The following is a 13,442-nucleotide window of genomic DNA, read 5'->3' as shown; positions in this document are numbered from 1 at the left end:
CGATCGCCGCACACCCTACTCCAGACCTCACTCCTGCCCCTCACTGGAAACAGAAGCCAAGGACGTCGTCTTGAGGTTACAACAGCGAAGTGGAGACTTGGGTCTTGTGGTGTCTAGTGGTCAGAGCAGGGGGCTGGGAGCCAGGACTCCTGGGTTTTACTCCCAGCTCCGGGAGGGGGCAGGCCGAGTGGGCAGCAGTGCTAGGATAAAGGACTCTTCGTTCTCTTCCCAGGCCTGGGAGAGGAGTGGAGTCTAGTGGTTAGAGCAGAAGCTACTTTGCCAGATCTCCTGGATTCTGTTCCTACTGACTCCCTGCCCCTGCAAAGTCCCCCCGCACTAAAGTGGGGGTAACCAGTGGTTCAGGAACTAGAGGTGCGCCAGCACGCTCCGTTTGGAGTAGCAACAATCAAAACCACGCTGCGTCCGCTTTAAGCACCCACACTATACAAATTATTCCAGCCCTCCGGGGGACAACACCTACACAAGGGGGGGGGGGGGGGCGCAGGGTTAGCTAGCCAGTGTGCTTTGAGATCTTCCAAAGAGAGGCAGCTAAGCAGGCGAATGCAGCGGCAGAGAAACTCATTCGCCTGGCCCCATACACACACAATAACCCAAGCCCCAGCACAAGCCAGTCCCCCGGTAATTTGACTAGTCAAACACAGCAGCCCGATGGCCTAGCCGGGGCAGCCGCCACCACTCCTAGGTGCTGCCTTCGGTGGGAAGCGGGGCTCAGTGGGGGGAGCCAGCCCTGCGGGGCTGGGGTTCAGAAAGGAGCTGGAGAATGCGGTTAAAAGGGCAATGGTTGAGAGACGACAGAGAATGTTACAGGATGAACAGCTGCTCTTTTAAGGCCAAGGCCCGAGTCCTGCCCAAACACAATCCCTGTCTGAACTAGAGCCGAGCCTTCCCAATCAAGCCAGTCTTGATTTTCCAAGGGCCAGCGAAGATGCCCAGCATAAGGGCTGTGAAAGAGCCAGGCCTCGGCTCCATGGCCGAGCGGGTCTCGCTGCACCCGCCAGCCACTGGACCTTTGGCCGTGTTGACCCGGCTCTCTGCAGCCAGTGGGTCTTAAAACGTCCCCCCTCGGCTCTGCTCTTCGCAAGCGGAACAAGACTCGAGTCCTCCGACCTGGCCCGGTTCCGGAGTCAGCTGCAGTCCTCCCCCAAAACGCACCCACACGTGCGCGCCCCGGCACGCTCCTAAGCCAGGTAAACAGACAAACAGCGTCTCCGCCATGCAGCTGGGACCCATCTGCCTGGGGCAACTGATCGCGATAGATCCCCATGTGCCCGCGCCTCCAGAGCGGGAACCCAGCCCTACTTCCCTCCCTAACTGAAGGGCTGACTCCTTGTCCACCCTGCTCTAGCTACTAGACGGCACTGCCATTCGGCCAAGGTGGGGTGCTACTGCAAGGGGGCTTTCCCCTCACAGCGGACAACTCCCCGGCCCCCTTGACCAGCTGTAATAGATGCAAGTTGTTACAATGCCAGCGGGTAGCATGGAAAGGAGGCCAGGAAGGGGCGTGGCGTCCCAGCCGGGGGTGGCAGGCAACAGCAGGAGCAGGGCAGAGAATGCAGGAAGTCTGCCAAGCGAGAACACCAGCGATCACGGCGCTAAAGAGGATCAGGCCGGGTCCCTGCGCCGATGGAGACCTGGAAGGATGCTCATGGTGCCCGCTGCGCCCCAGTGGGATTTACGCAGCCCCAGTGGACGGATAATTCCAGCCACGTTCCATCTCCCCACATTCGGGACTGGCAGCCACAAAATCAGCTGGCGAGGGGTCTACAGAGAGCCGAGACGCTGCTGCAGTCAGCTCCACTCAAATCCAAGGAGGCAGGAACAGAAGGCACAAGCCAGTTTTAAAAACCAAAAGCTTTTTCGCCATTGAGGACGACGAGCCACCAAACAGCCCGTTCCGGCCGGAGTCACTTCACCACCACAACAGCTCCTACAGAAATTACGGCCTTGATCCAGACATTACTAGGAGACGATCCCTACCCAGTGCAGCTGCCAGGCCATAAGGGGCCCTGCTGGCTTTCACATACATCTCAGACATCAGCAATGCCTGGGCTTCACAGCCAAACCCCTTACACCCCGCAATCCAGAGTGGAGAAGTTTCTACATCAACTGACTGCAGGTTATTAGGTGCATTACGGTATCATCTAAGGCCACCTGCTGAGGTCTTGGGGGAGGAGAAAGATGCCCACATTTAATCAAATTAAGTTCTGAAGCTGATCTCCTTGGGCAGGTGTGAACTCCAGCGTGTGCGCTGCACTTTGGATTTACACAAGTAGATTTTGAACACAAAGTAGCTGGGAATAGGATGCAGCTAAGCCGATGTAAGAGCCTCCAACGTGGGAATTTGCCCCAGTTTTAACTAAACCGGTTTAGAGCCTCACTTTCCTTAAACAGGAGCCACTCTCTCATGTAGACAAACCCTGACATGTGGGTCCAGCCCCCTGAGATGTTCCACTGCCCCCAATCACCAGTGAACCCAACTGCAAACCCAGCACCCCCATCACACCGGATGCCAGGTGGACCCACCGGGCAAGGCAGCCCCGGTCCAAAGAGCGTGCCATCTGCCTGGACAAGGACAGGGAAGGTCTGTTATCCCCATATTAGCGTCAGGAACTGCACTAGGACCCCCCAAACCCCAGGGATTAACTGCCAGGCAACCCCCACTCTGAGGAGGTTCCACAAGGAGCTCTTCAAAAAAGTGGCTGGAGTCCAGAAGTTATTTTCATGGGGCTTTGATCTGCTTTAGGTAGAAGGGGCCCTGGACTCGCTTCCCGTTGATTTACTGCCGGCCTCTCCGACCTGGAGTCGGCCTGGTAATAGATCAGGTCGGCCCCTCCCCTCCGCCCACCGGTGAGTCTGCCCTGGGGGAGGGGGCCGGGGAATTTTATCTCCCAGGATCATTCTGGGCTTGTTGGGATCTGCTGGGGGCACCCTACAGGCGGGATGAGCTGGAGCGAGGAGGAAGAGCGAGCGGTCTGCGTGACTCACGCCTGACCCCCCCCCCCCCAACCAAACAGCCTCCCTATAAATCGCAGCCAGGTCCCCAGGACCAGCCCAGTCCCGTCTCCAGTTCCCAAACCAGCCAGCCAGCCCCCCCGCCACTCCCAGGGTTTATGCAACGCGGGCCGTGGCAGCCAGCTCTGGGATGGGCCACGGAGCGGCTGCTTCCCAGCAGAAATCGATAGCCAGCCCCAGGGCCCGGTGCCAGGGAGGGGCGTGTGCCCGCACCTTAAAAGCGCACCTGCAGGACAGCCTCGCGGGGGAGGGGGGTCAGCAAGAGGAGAGCCTGGAGGAGGGGGGGGGGGGGCGCGGCTCCAGTCTGGATAAACAGAGCTGGAATTGTAAAGAGGCCACAAGGACTGAGTCACCCCGGTTCAGAGCCAGGGAGCCGCATTGTCTGAGCTAATCAGCTCTGCAGCCCCTGGCTGGTTTCTGGCCTGTCTGCCCCAGGGCGGGGGGAGAGCCCGCAGCCAGCCGGGAACGGGGGGGGGGGCTCAGCCCAGCAGAGCAGATGCTGCCGGGCCCCCTCGCGCTCTCAGCCAGGTCTCCTGGCTCCCTTCCATTCCCAGCTCTGGGGGCTGGGACTCAGCCCGGCCGGGTTCGGCTCCCAGCCCCAGGAGGCCGGGGGGGGGGGTCAGCGAGCCAGAAGCCCTAAAGCCAGGCCTCACTCCGAGCCAGCGGTTCCGGCTCCTCGGCTGCAACAGGGCTCAGGATGCGTCCACTGGGGGTGTTTACTATCAGTGAATTGATTCGCCCATTAACCCCATGAATTCGTATCGGTTACTCGACTGGTCTATAGTCCCCGGGGGCGGGGCCGGCAGCCAATGCGCTCGGGCCCCGCTCCCGAGGAGCCCCCACCACCCCGCGCTGCTGCCTCTGTAGCGGAGGCGGCAGCACGGGCGGCCAAGCAGAAACTATTCCACAAGGGGATCCGGTTTAAAATCCAGCTCCCCTCGCGGACCAGCTGCCTGTCACCCCGCACTGCTGCCTCTGATACCGAGGCAGCAGCTCAGGGTGGCAGCAGGCCCTGCCGGGGGAGGAGAGGGGAGGCGGTGCTCCTGGACCCAGCGCGAGTCAGGCTGCCCGCCTGCCCAGCTCCTAGCACACTTGAAATGCAGAGCCGCAGCGGGGTGGGTTCCGGGTCTGGCGCAAGCCGGGACTAGACCAGGCTGCAGGCCAGCCTGCTAAAAAATGTATGGGGGGGGGGGAGGGGAAGAGAAGAGAAGAGAAATGCTGTCGTCTATAGCATTAACCAAAACGCTTCTGCTCATCGGTTAATCAACTATACTACTACATCCCTAACGCCTACATTCAGCAGCTTTTAGCCACGAGGCAGGGCTGCACAGCCCTGTTGGTAGGCAGCTGCCTGAACACTGTTCGGCCTGCACTTTTGGGGACAAAATACTTCCCCCCCCCCCCGCCCCATCCTCATCTCCAGGAGGGGGGTTTGCTTGTCAGCAGGAGGGGGGTTTGCTTGTCACCAATGCTCCTGCTATTTTTTTCCCATCCGTGTCCAGAATAAGTTTTGTTCTGTGCACGGAGACGTGTGTGGATGTGCACCACCAGTAGAAACACCTGCTGCCGGCTGTGGGCACTCTGCCCATCAGCTGGGCGGCACCAGACTCTCTCCTGGGGGGCCGCACAAGCGCTCAGCTGACAGGGAACGCTGGTCAGCGCCCGCCCCCCCAGGACGCAGCGTACCGGTGTAAACACGTTCAAAGCTGGGAGCCAGGGACACCAGAACCGGAGGACACGGAAGAGAAGCAACTTGTGTCAGGTCACACAGCAGCCACGAATAGAACCCAGGAGTCTTGGCTCCCAGCCCCCTCTCCTGCCACAATCTTCCACTAGCCCAGTGGTTTGCAAATTATGGGAGCGGGAATCGCCCAAGGGACCCCCCTCCTGCCCCAGCCCTGAACCCAGACCCCCCCTCCTGCATCCCAAAGCTCCATCCTCAGCCCTTCTCCAGAGCCCGGACTCCAGTCACGTTATGTTGTGTCATTGCCTTCCCAGACTCAGGGACAGGATCCAGGCACCCCGACACCTAGTACCCCACCTAGGGGGTGAACGACCGGTCGACAAACGTTTGCTTATCGGATAATCGGAGAGTCAACTAGTCGCTTTCCCCCCTCCCCCTTGCTGCCTCTATCAGAAAAAGCCGGACTCCCCCGCTGACCCCGGGCTCCGTGCGGCGCTGCCGCTTCGAAACGCCTCGTGGAGCCGGACACTGGGAGCGGATGTCGGGCTCCCTGCGGCGTTTCAAAGTGGGCGGGGTCAGCGAGGGAGTCCCCAGCTGATCCCGGGCTCCCCGTGGCGCTTTCGCCTTTGAAGTGTCGGAACAGCCTTAGGCGCCCAATCAACTAATCGAAGAGTCGCTGCAAAATGCATCGACTGTTCCATTAGTCAGTTACTCGAAATTTAACATCCCGACCTCCACCCCACCCCACCCACTAGACCCCACTTCCCTCCCAGGGGTGGGGGCAGAACGCAGGCAGCCCGGTTCACAAGTCCAAGTTCCATGCCAGGCGCTGGGCTTGGTTGAAAAGGACCCCCCCACCTTCCGACAGGGCGGGGGGCGGCTGGTCTCAACTTCCCACTGTCTCGCTTCCCCGGCAGAACAGGAATCAACAGAGGCAGGAAGTGGAAAGAGTCCAGCTGTGGGCCCCCCAGAAATGCCTGCAGCTTCCCAGTGCTTTTCTCCCCCCTTCCCCCGACCCCACCCCTCCTGGGCGGGGCTCGAAGAGCTCAGAGGCGGGCAGGGGTTGGGGAGAGCACCCCAGCAGCAGGGGGGGGGGGAGGTCGAGAGATGCAGCATTGGCCGCCTCCAGCCCCCTCCTCAAGGATACTTGGAGAGGAAATTTGGCTCCCAGGCCCCACTGCTTAGGAGCAGGATTTATAAGCTTGTGGGAACGGACGGACAAGGGGAGAGTGAGGGGAGACAGCTGGCACTAAAGGCAGGCTCCGGCCGCAGATCCAGGCCGGCTCAGAGAAGCGACCAGGCCAGGCCCTTGTGGCTAAAACAGGAGGGAAACTGGGGGGGCACCAAGTCTTGCATGCCTCAGTCCACCAGGCTTTCTGCAAGTCCTGTCCCAGCTCCGTGCCTCAGTTTCCCACCCCTTCCCCATCCATAGGAGGCGAGGAAGATCTTCCTGTCTAGAGAGTTCATGGCGCTTTCTCGTCAGTGTGTGTCTGTGGAAGCGCTGGTCTGAAGGGGATGGGCGCACACGCTGAGTCAGTCAACGGTCTCGCCCTGAGCAAAAGGCAGCAGGCTGGGTCTCTGGGGATCCGCATTCAGTTCTTGGCTCTGAGCCCATCACTGTCTCCATCCGTGCCTCAGTTTCCCCCCTGCACAAGGGAGGGGATCTTTCCAGCACTCTGGGGTAGGGGTGGTCTCTGGCTCAATATATGTACAGCACCCAGCACACTGGAGTGAAATGATCTAGGTTTGATGATCTGCATGGTTGCGGACAGTCACAAAACACTATTAGCCTCAGCTGGAGGTCTCCAGTGCTGCGAGTAAGACACCAGGCTGGGCCCTGGGAGATGTAGGTGGGGCCTCAGGCACACCACTCACTCTCTGCCTCAGTTTCCCCATCAGCAACTATCAACACCCTCCCTTTCCCGACTGGAGAGAGATGTAACAGCAAGGGGGAGGGGCATATTGGGATCTAGTCAGAGGCCCTGAACAGTGTTTCCTTCCCCTACAACCCTGCACTTACAGCAATAGCGCCTCTTTGCAAACCCTGCCCGGATTCCTGCCCAATTCCTCTCACCGCCCAACCCGTTCGGGTCCTAAAAATCACCCATGATGGAGGCGGCGTTTCCCGGGCTCCGCAGAGCAACTAACGTCCTTCGTCTACTCCTAACCACCAGGCCCTTGCTCGGCACAGCCGGGTGGCAGAGGGTGGAAGGAGGCGGCCAGAAAGTGCTCCAATCGCTCTTCCAAGGAGGGAAATCCACCCCCCAGCTCTCTCAAGGAAGTGCCTGTCGTGGTCCCATCCCGCCGGTTTCTTAGCATCTTCTCCCACCTGACATGATTGGGAGCCAGGACCCCGGGTACAGACGGACTCACTAGCAGAAGCGCAGCTGTATCAAGAGAATTGATTCCCACGGTCGGGGCTCCGTTCCGCCCGCCCCGGCCTCCGTGCGCTGCAGAGATCAGACATCCTGGGAGTTCGTAAGGACAGCTTTGTGGTTTGGGCTTGGGCCCAGGAGGCAGGACGCCTGGTCTCGCTTCCCGGGTTTTGGGGGCAGGGGAAGCGCACGGGGAGTCTAGTGGGTTAGAACACATGTGCGTGTGGAAGAGTCAGACAGAACGCCTCAGTTCTATTCCTGGTTCTGGGGGGGAGCAGGGTCTAGTGGTCAGAGCAAAGGGCCAGGACTCCTGGATTCTCTTCGCAAGTCTGGGAAGGGAGTGGCTCCTGGCAAGGAGGTAAGTCAATTGCACCACAATGATGGGACTAGAAACTAGCAGTCCGGACTCCCAGCCCTGCTGGCTCTAACCACTAGGCATGGTTCCATATTACACAGGTCAGTCTGCTGAGCTGGAAACGTTAGACAAACCACCTCCCTTGTTTTGTGCCTCAGTTTCTCCAATTGAGGCCTCCACACAACACATATAATCTCCTCCTGCCCCCCCCCAGCTCTAGTGTGCGGCTCACTCACGACCAACCGGGGATCCCATCAGGCCGAATAAGTGACTGCTTACACGCCTTGACACCCCCACCCCTGCTCTGCATCCCCAGAAGCTGTCTCAAACAGAGCACCAGCGGTTTCTACACCCGTGCGGCCCACGGACTTTTACAAGCATTTTGACCTTTCCAGACACAGCCTGTTCCAGCAACGACGGGTCAATTCAGGCCACAGTGCCGGGATCTGGTTATCAACAAGCAACACGATGACTGGCCAGATGACGTGGAAACCCAGCGCTTAACAGAGCACGGACAGGGCTGGGACTTGAGCGGCTTGCGCCAGTGCAAAGACCCCTTAGCACCGAGGGGACCCGAAGGGGAGCTCGGAGCCGCCCGAAAGCGTCTCTTTCACCTTCAGAAGATGGTCCAAGAAGAAACATCACCTCCCCGCCTGATCTCCAGTGCTGGGACAGACATGGCAACAGCCGCCAGGGACCACGGGGAATGCTCTGCCCTGGCCACCTTTACATCACGGCTGGAGTTTTGGGGTTCCGGCATTAAGAGAGATGCCCGAGGTCAAACGAACCATCGTGTGGACATTCATGGTGGGATAGTGGCGGTGGGAGGGGAAGTGCCAGCACAGGCTCCTCAATGTTGGGGGAAACCCTGAGCCTCGGGGGCCAGATCCATGCAAGCTGAGGGCCGCGGGTTCCCCATGCCTGACCTAGAGTGTCCCTGACAGGTGTCTGTCCAACCAGCTCTTACATATCTCCAGTGACAGAGATTCCACAACGCTCCCTAAGCAATTTAGTCCAGTGCTTAACCACCCTGACAGGTAGGAAGTTTTTCCTAATGTCCAACCTAAACCTCCCTTGCTGTAATTTAAGCCCATTGCTCCTTATCCTGCCCTCAGGGGTTAAGGAGAACAATTCTCTTCCTTGTAACAATTTAGTTTAGAGAGACGGCTAAGGCTACACCGACTTACATGTGGGGCAAATATTTACTAAGGGGCTCTCCAGTCCGGCAGAGAAAGATCTAACGAGATCCAACAGCTGCACACGAAAGCTAGTGCCATTCTGACAGGAACGAAGGTGGCCACTGGAACAACGTAGCCAGGGCCTCGGAGTCACCGCCAATATGGAATTCAGGTTGGATGTGTTTCCTAACAGATCCGCTCTAGGGAAGATTCTGGGGAAGCTACCTAGCCTGCGTTTTCCAGGTGCTCCGACTAGATAATTTAAGGGCCGTTACAACCTACGAATTGAGGATCCACAGTCCATTTTGCAGTTAGGACAAGCCACAGCATCGTGTATTTTAGACGCAAAAATGTGCATTGGGGTAAAATGCGTCTACACTCAGGGGCGGCAGAAGTCCCCACATAAGCAAGGCCTGCCATGAGATCTGGTCTGTTCTGAAGGAAAGGGGGGCAAAAAGGGGCCCTGTGGTTAGGGGCACAGCCTGGCACTTGGGATGCTCAGGTTCAGTCCTGCTCCATAGTGGACTTGCCGTGACACTTTGGCCAGGACACGTGACCTGGGGCTGGCCCGGCCGACGTGTTTCGACTGCAGTCCAAGGTGCACGTGCAACATCACCGACAGGTTGGCCACATGACCGGGCCAGAGAGAGTTGGTCAATTATTTTAGCGCACGGATGCATTAGAAGAGGAATGAAAATAGTCAGATGCTCCAGTTGCTTCCAACGGAGCCTTATTCCCAATGACCCGTTATTTAAGTCACAGACAAATCCTTTAAAAAACCCGTATGCTTCCCCATCGCGCAGGCATTCTTGCAGCAATACCGGCCATTGGCAAATCATCGGCAGCCGAGCATCTGGCTTGCCAGGCCTCCTGAGCTCGCCTTCAAGGTGGGATCCCCACCCCCAGGGCCATAATTGGGATGGTCAATAGCGGTTAGCACACTCATCGAGTTGGAAATCCGTGGGATCACGTGACATGGTCATCTCATCTCAAGAAAGGTGTCTTGGCATTGGAAAAGGTTCAGAAAAAGGGCAACAAAGATTAGGAGTATGGAACAACTTCCATCTCAGAAGAGATTAAAAAGATGGGAACTTTTCAACTTAGAAAAGAGCTGACCAAGGAGGGATAGGATAGAGGTCTATAAAATCATAGCTGGTGTGGAAAAAGTGAATAAGGAAAAGTTATTTACTAATTCCCACAATATAAGAACTTGGGGTCACCAAATGACATTAATAGGCAGCAGGTTTAAAACAAACAAAAGGAAGCTTTTCTTCACTCAGCGCAGAGTCAACCTGTGGAACTCCTCGCCAGAGGATGTTGTGAAGACTAGGACTTTAACAGGGTTCAAAAAAAGAGCTAGATAGATTCATGGATCATCTATTAGCCAGGATGGGTAGGGATGGTGTCCCTAACCTTTGTTTCTCTGGAAATGAGTGACAGGGGAGGGATCACGTGAGGATTACCAGTTGTGTTCCCTCTCTGGGGTACCTGGCATTGGCCACTGTTGGCACACAGGATATTGGGCTAGATGGACCTTTGGTTTTACCCAGTCTGGCCATTCTTATATCCTTATGTAGTCGATAAGGGGGTTCGCTGTGGCTCTGCTTTTTAAATATGGTAAGAGCCGCCTGGCTCATGCCATTTCCCCCATTCTAAGCCTGCTCCTCCCCCCCTTGCTGCCTCTGATACAGAGGCAGCAAGGGGGGAGCGACTAGTTGAGTAATGACTCGACTACCCGATAAGCCTAGGTTATCAGGCAGCCAACTAGTCACTTACATCCCTGGTCTATACAGAGGCTCCCTGAGAAGTTTGCACTGAAGCAGCTGAGCACGTGCAGTTACAGCTGCACCATACATCGTACCCCCGCTGGATTAAAACTCGCTCCATCTAGACACCCTGCAACCAGACCTGACAGAAGCACAGCCCTACCCCTGAGCGAGGGGACAACTCGCCCCCATGGAAAGCTTGCACCTAAACCCAACAGTTATCTCCAGAACAAGCTTTCTAAAACTCTCCTCTCCTATGCATCTGGCTTCTGTGAAAGCTTGTGGCCATGAGTTCCACAGGCTACTTCAGTGGGAAAGAGAGTTGGTTCCTTTCCTGGGAAAATAAGGGACCACTTAGAACCCTGGGAGCCTAGGGAACTCTGGAGTGGAGAAAGAGACAAGACAAAGTGGGGGGTTTCTATATAAACGTTAGCACCCCTCTGACTGTGACAAGCTGGATCATGTAAAGAAGTTAAGTGGCTTGCAAGATGCTAATTTTAGTGTTGATTTTACAACTGCTGGGGGGGGGAGGGAAGAGGAGGAATTATGACTTAATTGTGTCCCCACACAAAGCATCATCAGATTGACACCCCTCACTGCAGTGGATTTTGGGGCTATAGCTCTGTGTGTCAAGGTCAGGGGGCCGCTACCTCCCCCAATCCCGCTAACACAGTCTCCCAGGGAAGCGCTAACCAGGGGTGAGCAGCCAAAAGCCGTCCTGCAGGGGATTTTAAAACAAGCAGGGAAATCCCCCAGCTCATCTGCAGAGAAAGGAACAAGGAGTCAGGGTTTAAATCATCCAGAGGTGGGATTTTGGCTGGGGATTTTCATGACCGTTTTCTCTCCCCCGTGCAGCCAAGAACAGTGTCAGAGGGGAGGGGGCGTCATTTGAGAATGATGCAGCACTGCTAAGCCTGGTGCTATTTTTAATGCTGCTTCAGACAGGACACCCCGTCTCTCCCCCTCCCATCCCAAAGCCCTTTTAATGGACGTTACCCAGGGGCGGGAGGCCACGCAGCACCTTAAGGCTGCCACTTAAAAAATCAGCACGCCAAGGTTAAACAACAGTTAAAGCCCAATAATGAGATTAGGGGCGCTGAACACACATCCTATTACTGCACCAGGAGGGCTCTTTAAAGGGACCTGGCTGCCACATTTTTTCTGCAGCTCCAAGCAGGGCGATTACATGGGCAGCCTCGTTTTTACTGTCTCCCCGGAAGCAGCAGGTGCTGAAGCTTTGAGGAGTTCCCGCCCCAAAAGCCCTTTTCCGCCTAGGGAGACCGACATGCACGTGGCATCTGCGCACACAGGCAAAGCAGATTTTTGACCGAAGTGAAGTGCTGCAAAGCTCAGTTTAGGACAGCTTACGTGGTCTACCAGCAGCGGGGCCTAGTGGTTATGGCACTGGATTAGGAGTCAGGAGACAGATTCTGTTCTCAACTCGACTACTGACATGCTGCTTGCCAATTCACTTCCCTTCTTGGTGCCTCAGTTTCCTCTCCTGCCCTCTGTCCGATTGTGAGCTCCTAGGTGACTGTTTCTGCAGCATCAAATATGAAAGGACCCTGAATTTGATTGGGGGCGGGGGGGCTCATCATATTTCTTACAATAGTGTCTAAGGAACAACAGAGGCCAGGGCCCCATTGTGTCTGTGCAGCGCCCGGCACAGCGAGAGACAGACCCTGCCCCAAAGCACTGAGAATCCGGATACCAACCCCTTGCTTGGTGCAGCTTTACGAGGGCCTGGACACCAAGGGCCGTAGAAGTGGGGCAAATCCCCACTGCCGACAAGGCCTCCACGGCTCTGCTCCAAGACGGGGAAGTTTCCCCCAGGTGGGAACGGCCCTTACAAGGAGGGGACTGGTTCATTAGAGCAGAAGCCACTGAGGGGTTCCCCAAGACGCCCCATTCATCTGGCTGGAGGGCAGCTCAGGTCTGGAAAGCCACCGCTCCTTCGGGTCCTTATAGATCAGCTCCCCGCCGTGCCAGAGTTTTGGCAGCTCACGCTGGGGACAATTCGCTTCCCGCTGTTGCGTTACAGCCATTGACACCGCTCTATGGAGCCACAAACCTCTGCCTCTGCCTAGCACCGGGTGGCCAAGGAGCGCAGGCCTTGGGGCACCATGGCAGGGTGGAGGGGAGGATGGAGAAACGTCCCACGCTTGGAGGGTGTGCACCTTTGACTGGAGGGGGAGAGGGTCCGTCTGCCCTTGGGGAAGGACAGATGGAGCTAGGAAGAGAAGTTTAGTTCCAAGGCAACATGGGTCAGGTAGATAAGATGAGAGAGTCCGGACTCCTGGGTTCTATTCCCAGGAAGGATGTGGAAAGGGGGAGGCTTACCTGTTCCAGTAACCAGTGGGGTCTGGAGCAGCCTCCAGCTTGCTGCGGACAGGGGCCGGGAGCCGGCAGCAAGCCCCCGCACAGGCGCTGGGGGTAGGAGCCCCACATGCTGGGTGCAGTCCCCTGCCCGGATCTTGCTTAGTCAGTGAACCAGTTAAACCTTAGGTTTACTGATTGACCAGGATTTTACATTCCTAATACCCAGGCTTGCCTCTGACCTTGGCATCTTCTGACCAGGCCTCAGTCTCCCTTCCCTTTTGACTTAGCATGGAAGCTGTTTGGAGCTCTCTTAGGCAGTAGCTACACTAGGAAATTGGCACGCCTCACAAGCAGAGCCCTGCTCCTGTGGATGCAGCAATATCAGCCTTGGATCCACCCCGCGTGAAACAAGCTATGCCAGTTTTCCCAAAATAGCTGCACCCACACTTGGGGCTTCGGCCAGCCTAGCTGTTGGCCACGGATCACAGCCTGGGCGGACACAGCTCTGCCGGCAGAAGCCTGCTAGGGGTTCTCATCTCCAAATGCTACTATGATACAAATCAATGAGGAAAAAAAAGACCAGGCTCTCGGGTATATGCAATAAACCCGGTGGCCTGTTTTCAGCTCGACTCTGGTTAGTTTCACCAGTTTTCCCCTGCAGGTGTCTTACACAGCAACGGGAAGAGAGATTCTTTACACACACACGCCCCCCCCCAACTGATTGCACAACCA

General features: G+C 56.9%; 1 protein-coding gene across 2 annotated transcripts in view; it reads right to left on the bottom strand.

Moving 5' to 3' along the window:
- Positions 1 to 13,004, bottom strand: part of TRIP10 (thyroid hormone receptor interactor 10) — a 58,290-nt gene extending 45,286 nt beyond the window's left edge. Inside the window, exon 1 of one of the 2 annotated variants that reach the window (XM_075902287.2) lies at positions 12,732 to 13,004. In XM_075902287.2, the coding sequence (XP_075758402.2) occupies positions 12,732 to 12,839 (108 nt within the window). In that variant the 5' untranslated portion in view covers positions 12,840 to 13,004. The remainder of the gene's footprint in view (positions 1 to 12,731) is intronic. The other variant, XM_075902288.2, reaches the window with a different exon arrangement.
- Between the last annotated feature and the right edge of the window lie 438 nt (positions 13,005 to 13,442).

The sequence above is a fragment of the Pelodiscus sinensis genome, chromosome 31, assembly GCF_052426305.1.
Source record: "Pelodiscus sinensis isolate ZL-2025 chromosome 31, ASM5242630v1, whole genome shotgun sequence".
Lineage (NCBI taxonomy): Eukaryota > Metazoa > Chordata > Testudines > Trionychidae > Pelodiscus > Pelodiscus sinensis.
Note: the sequence above shows the minus strand (reverse complement) of the source record. Positions and strands in the feature narration are given on the sequence as shown.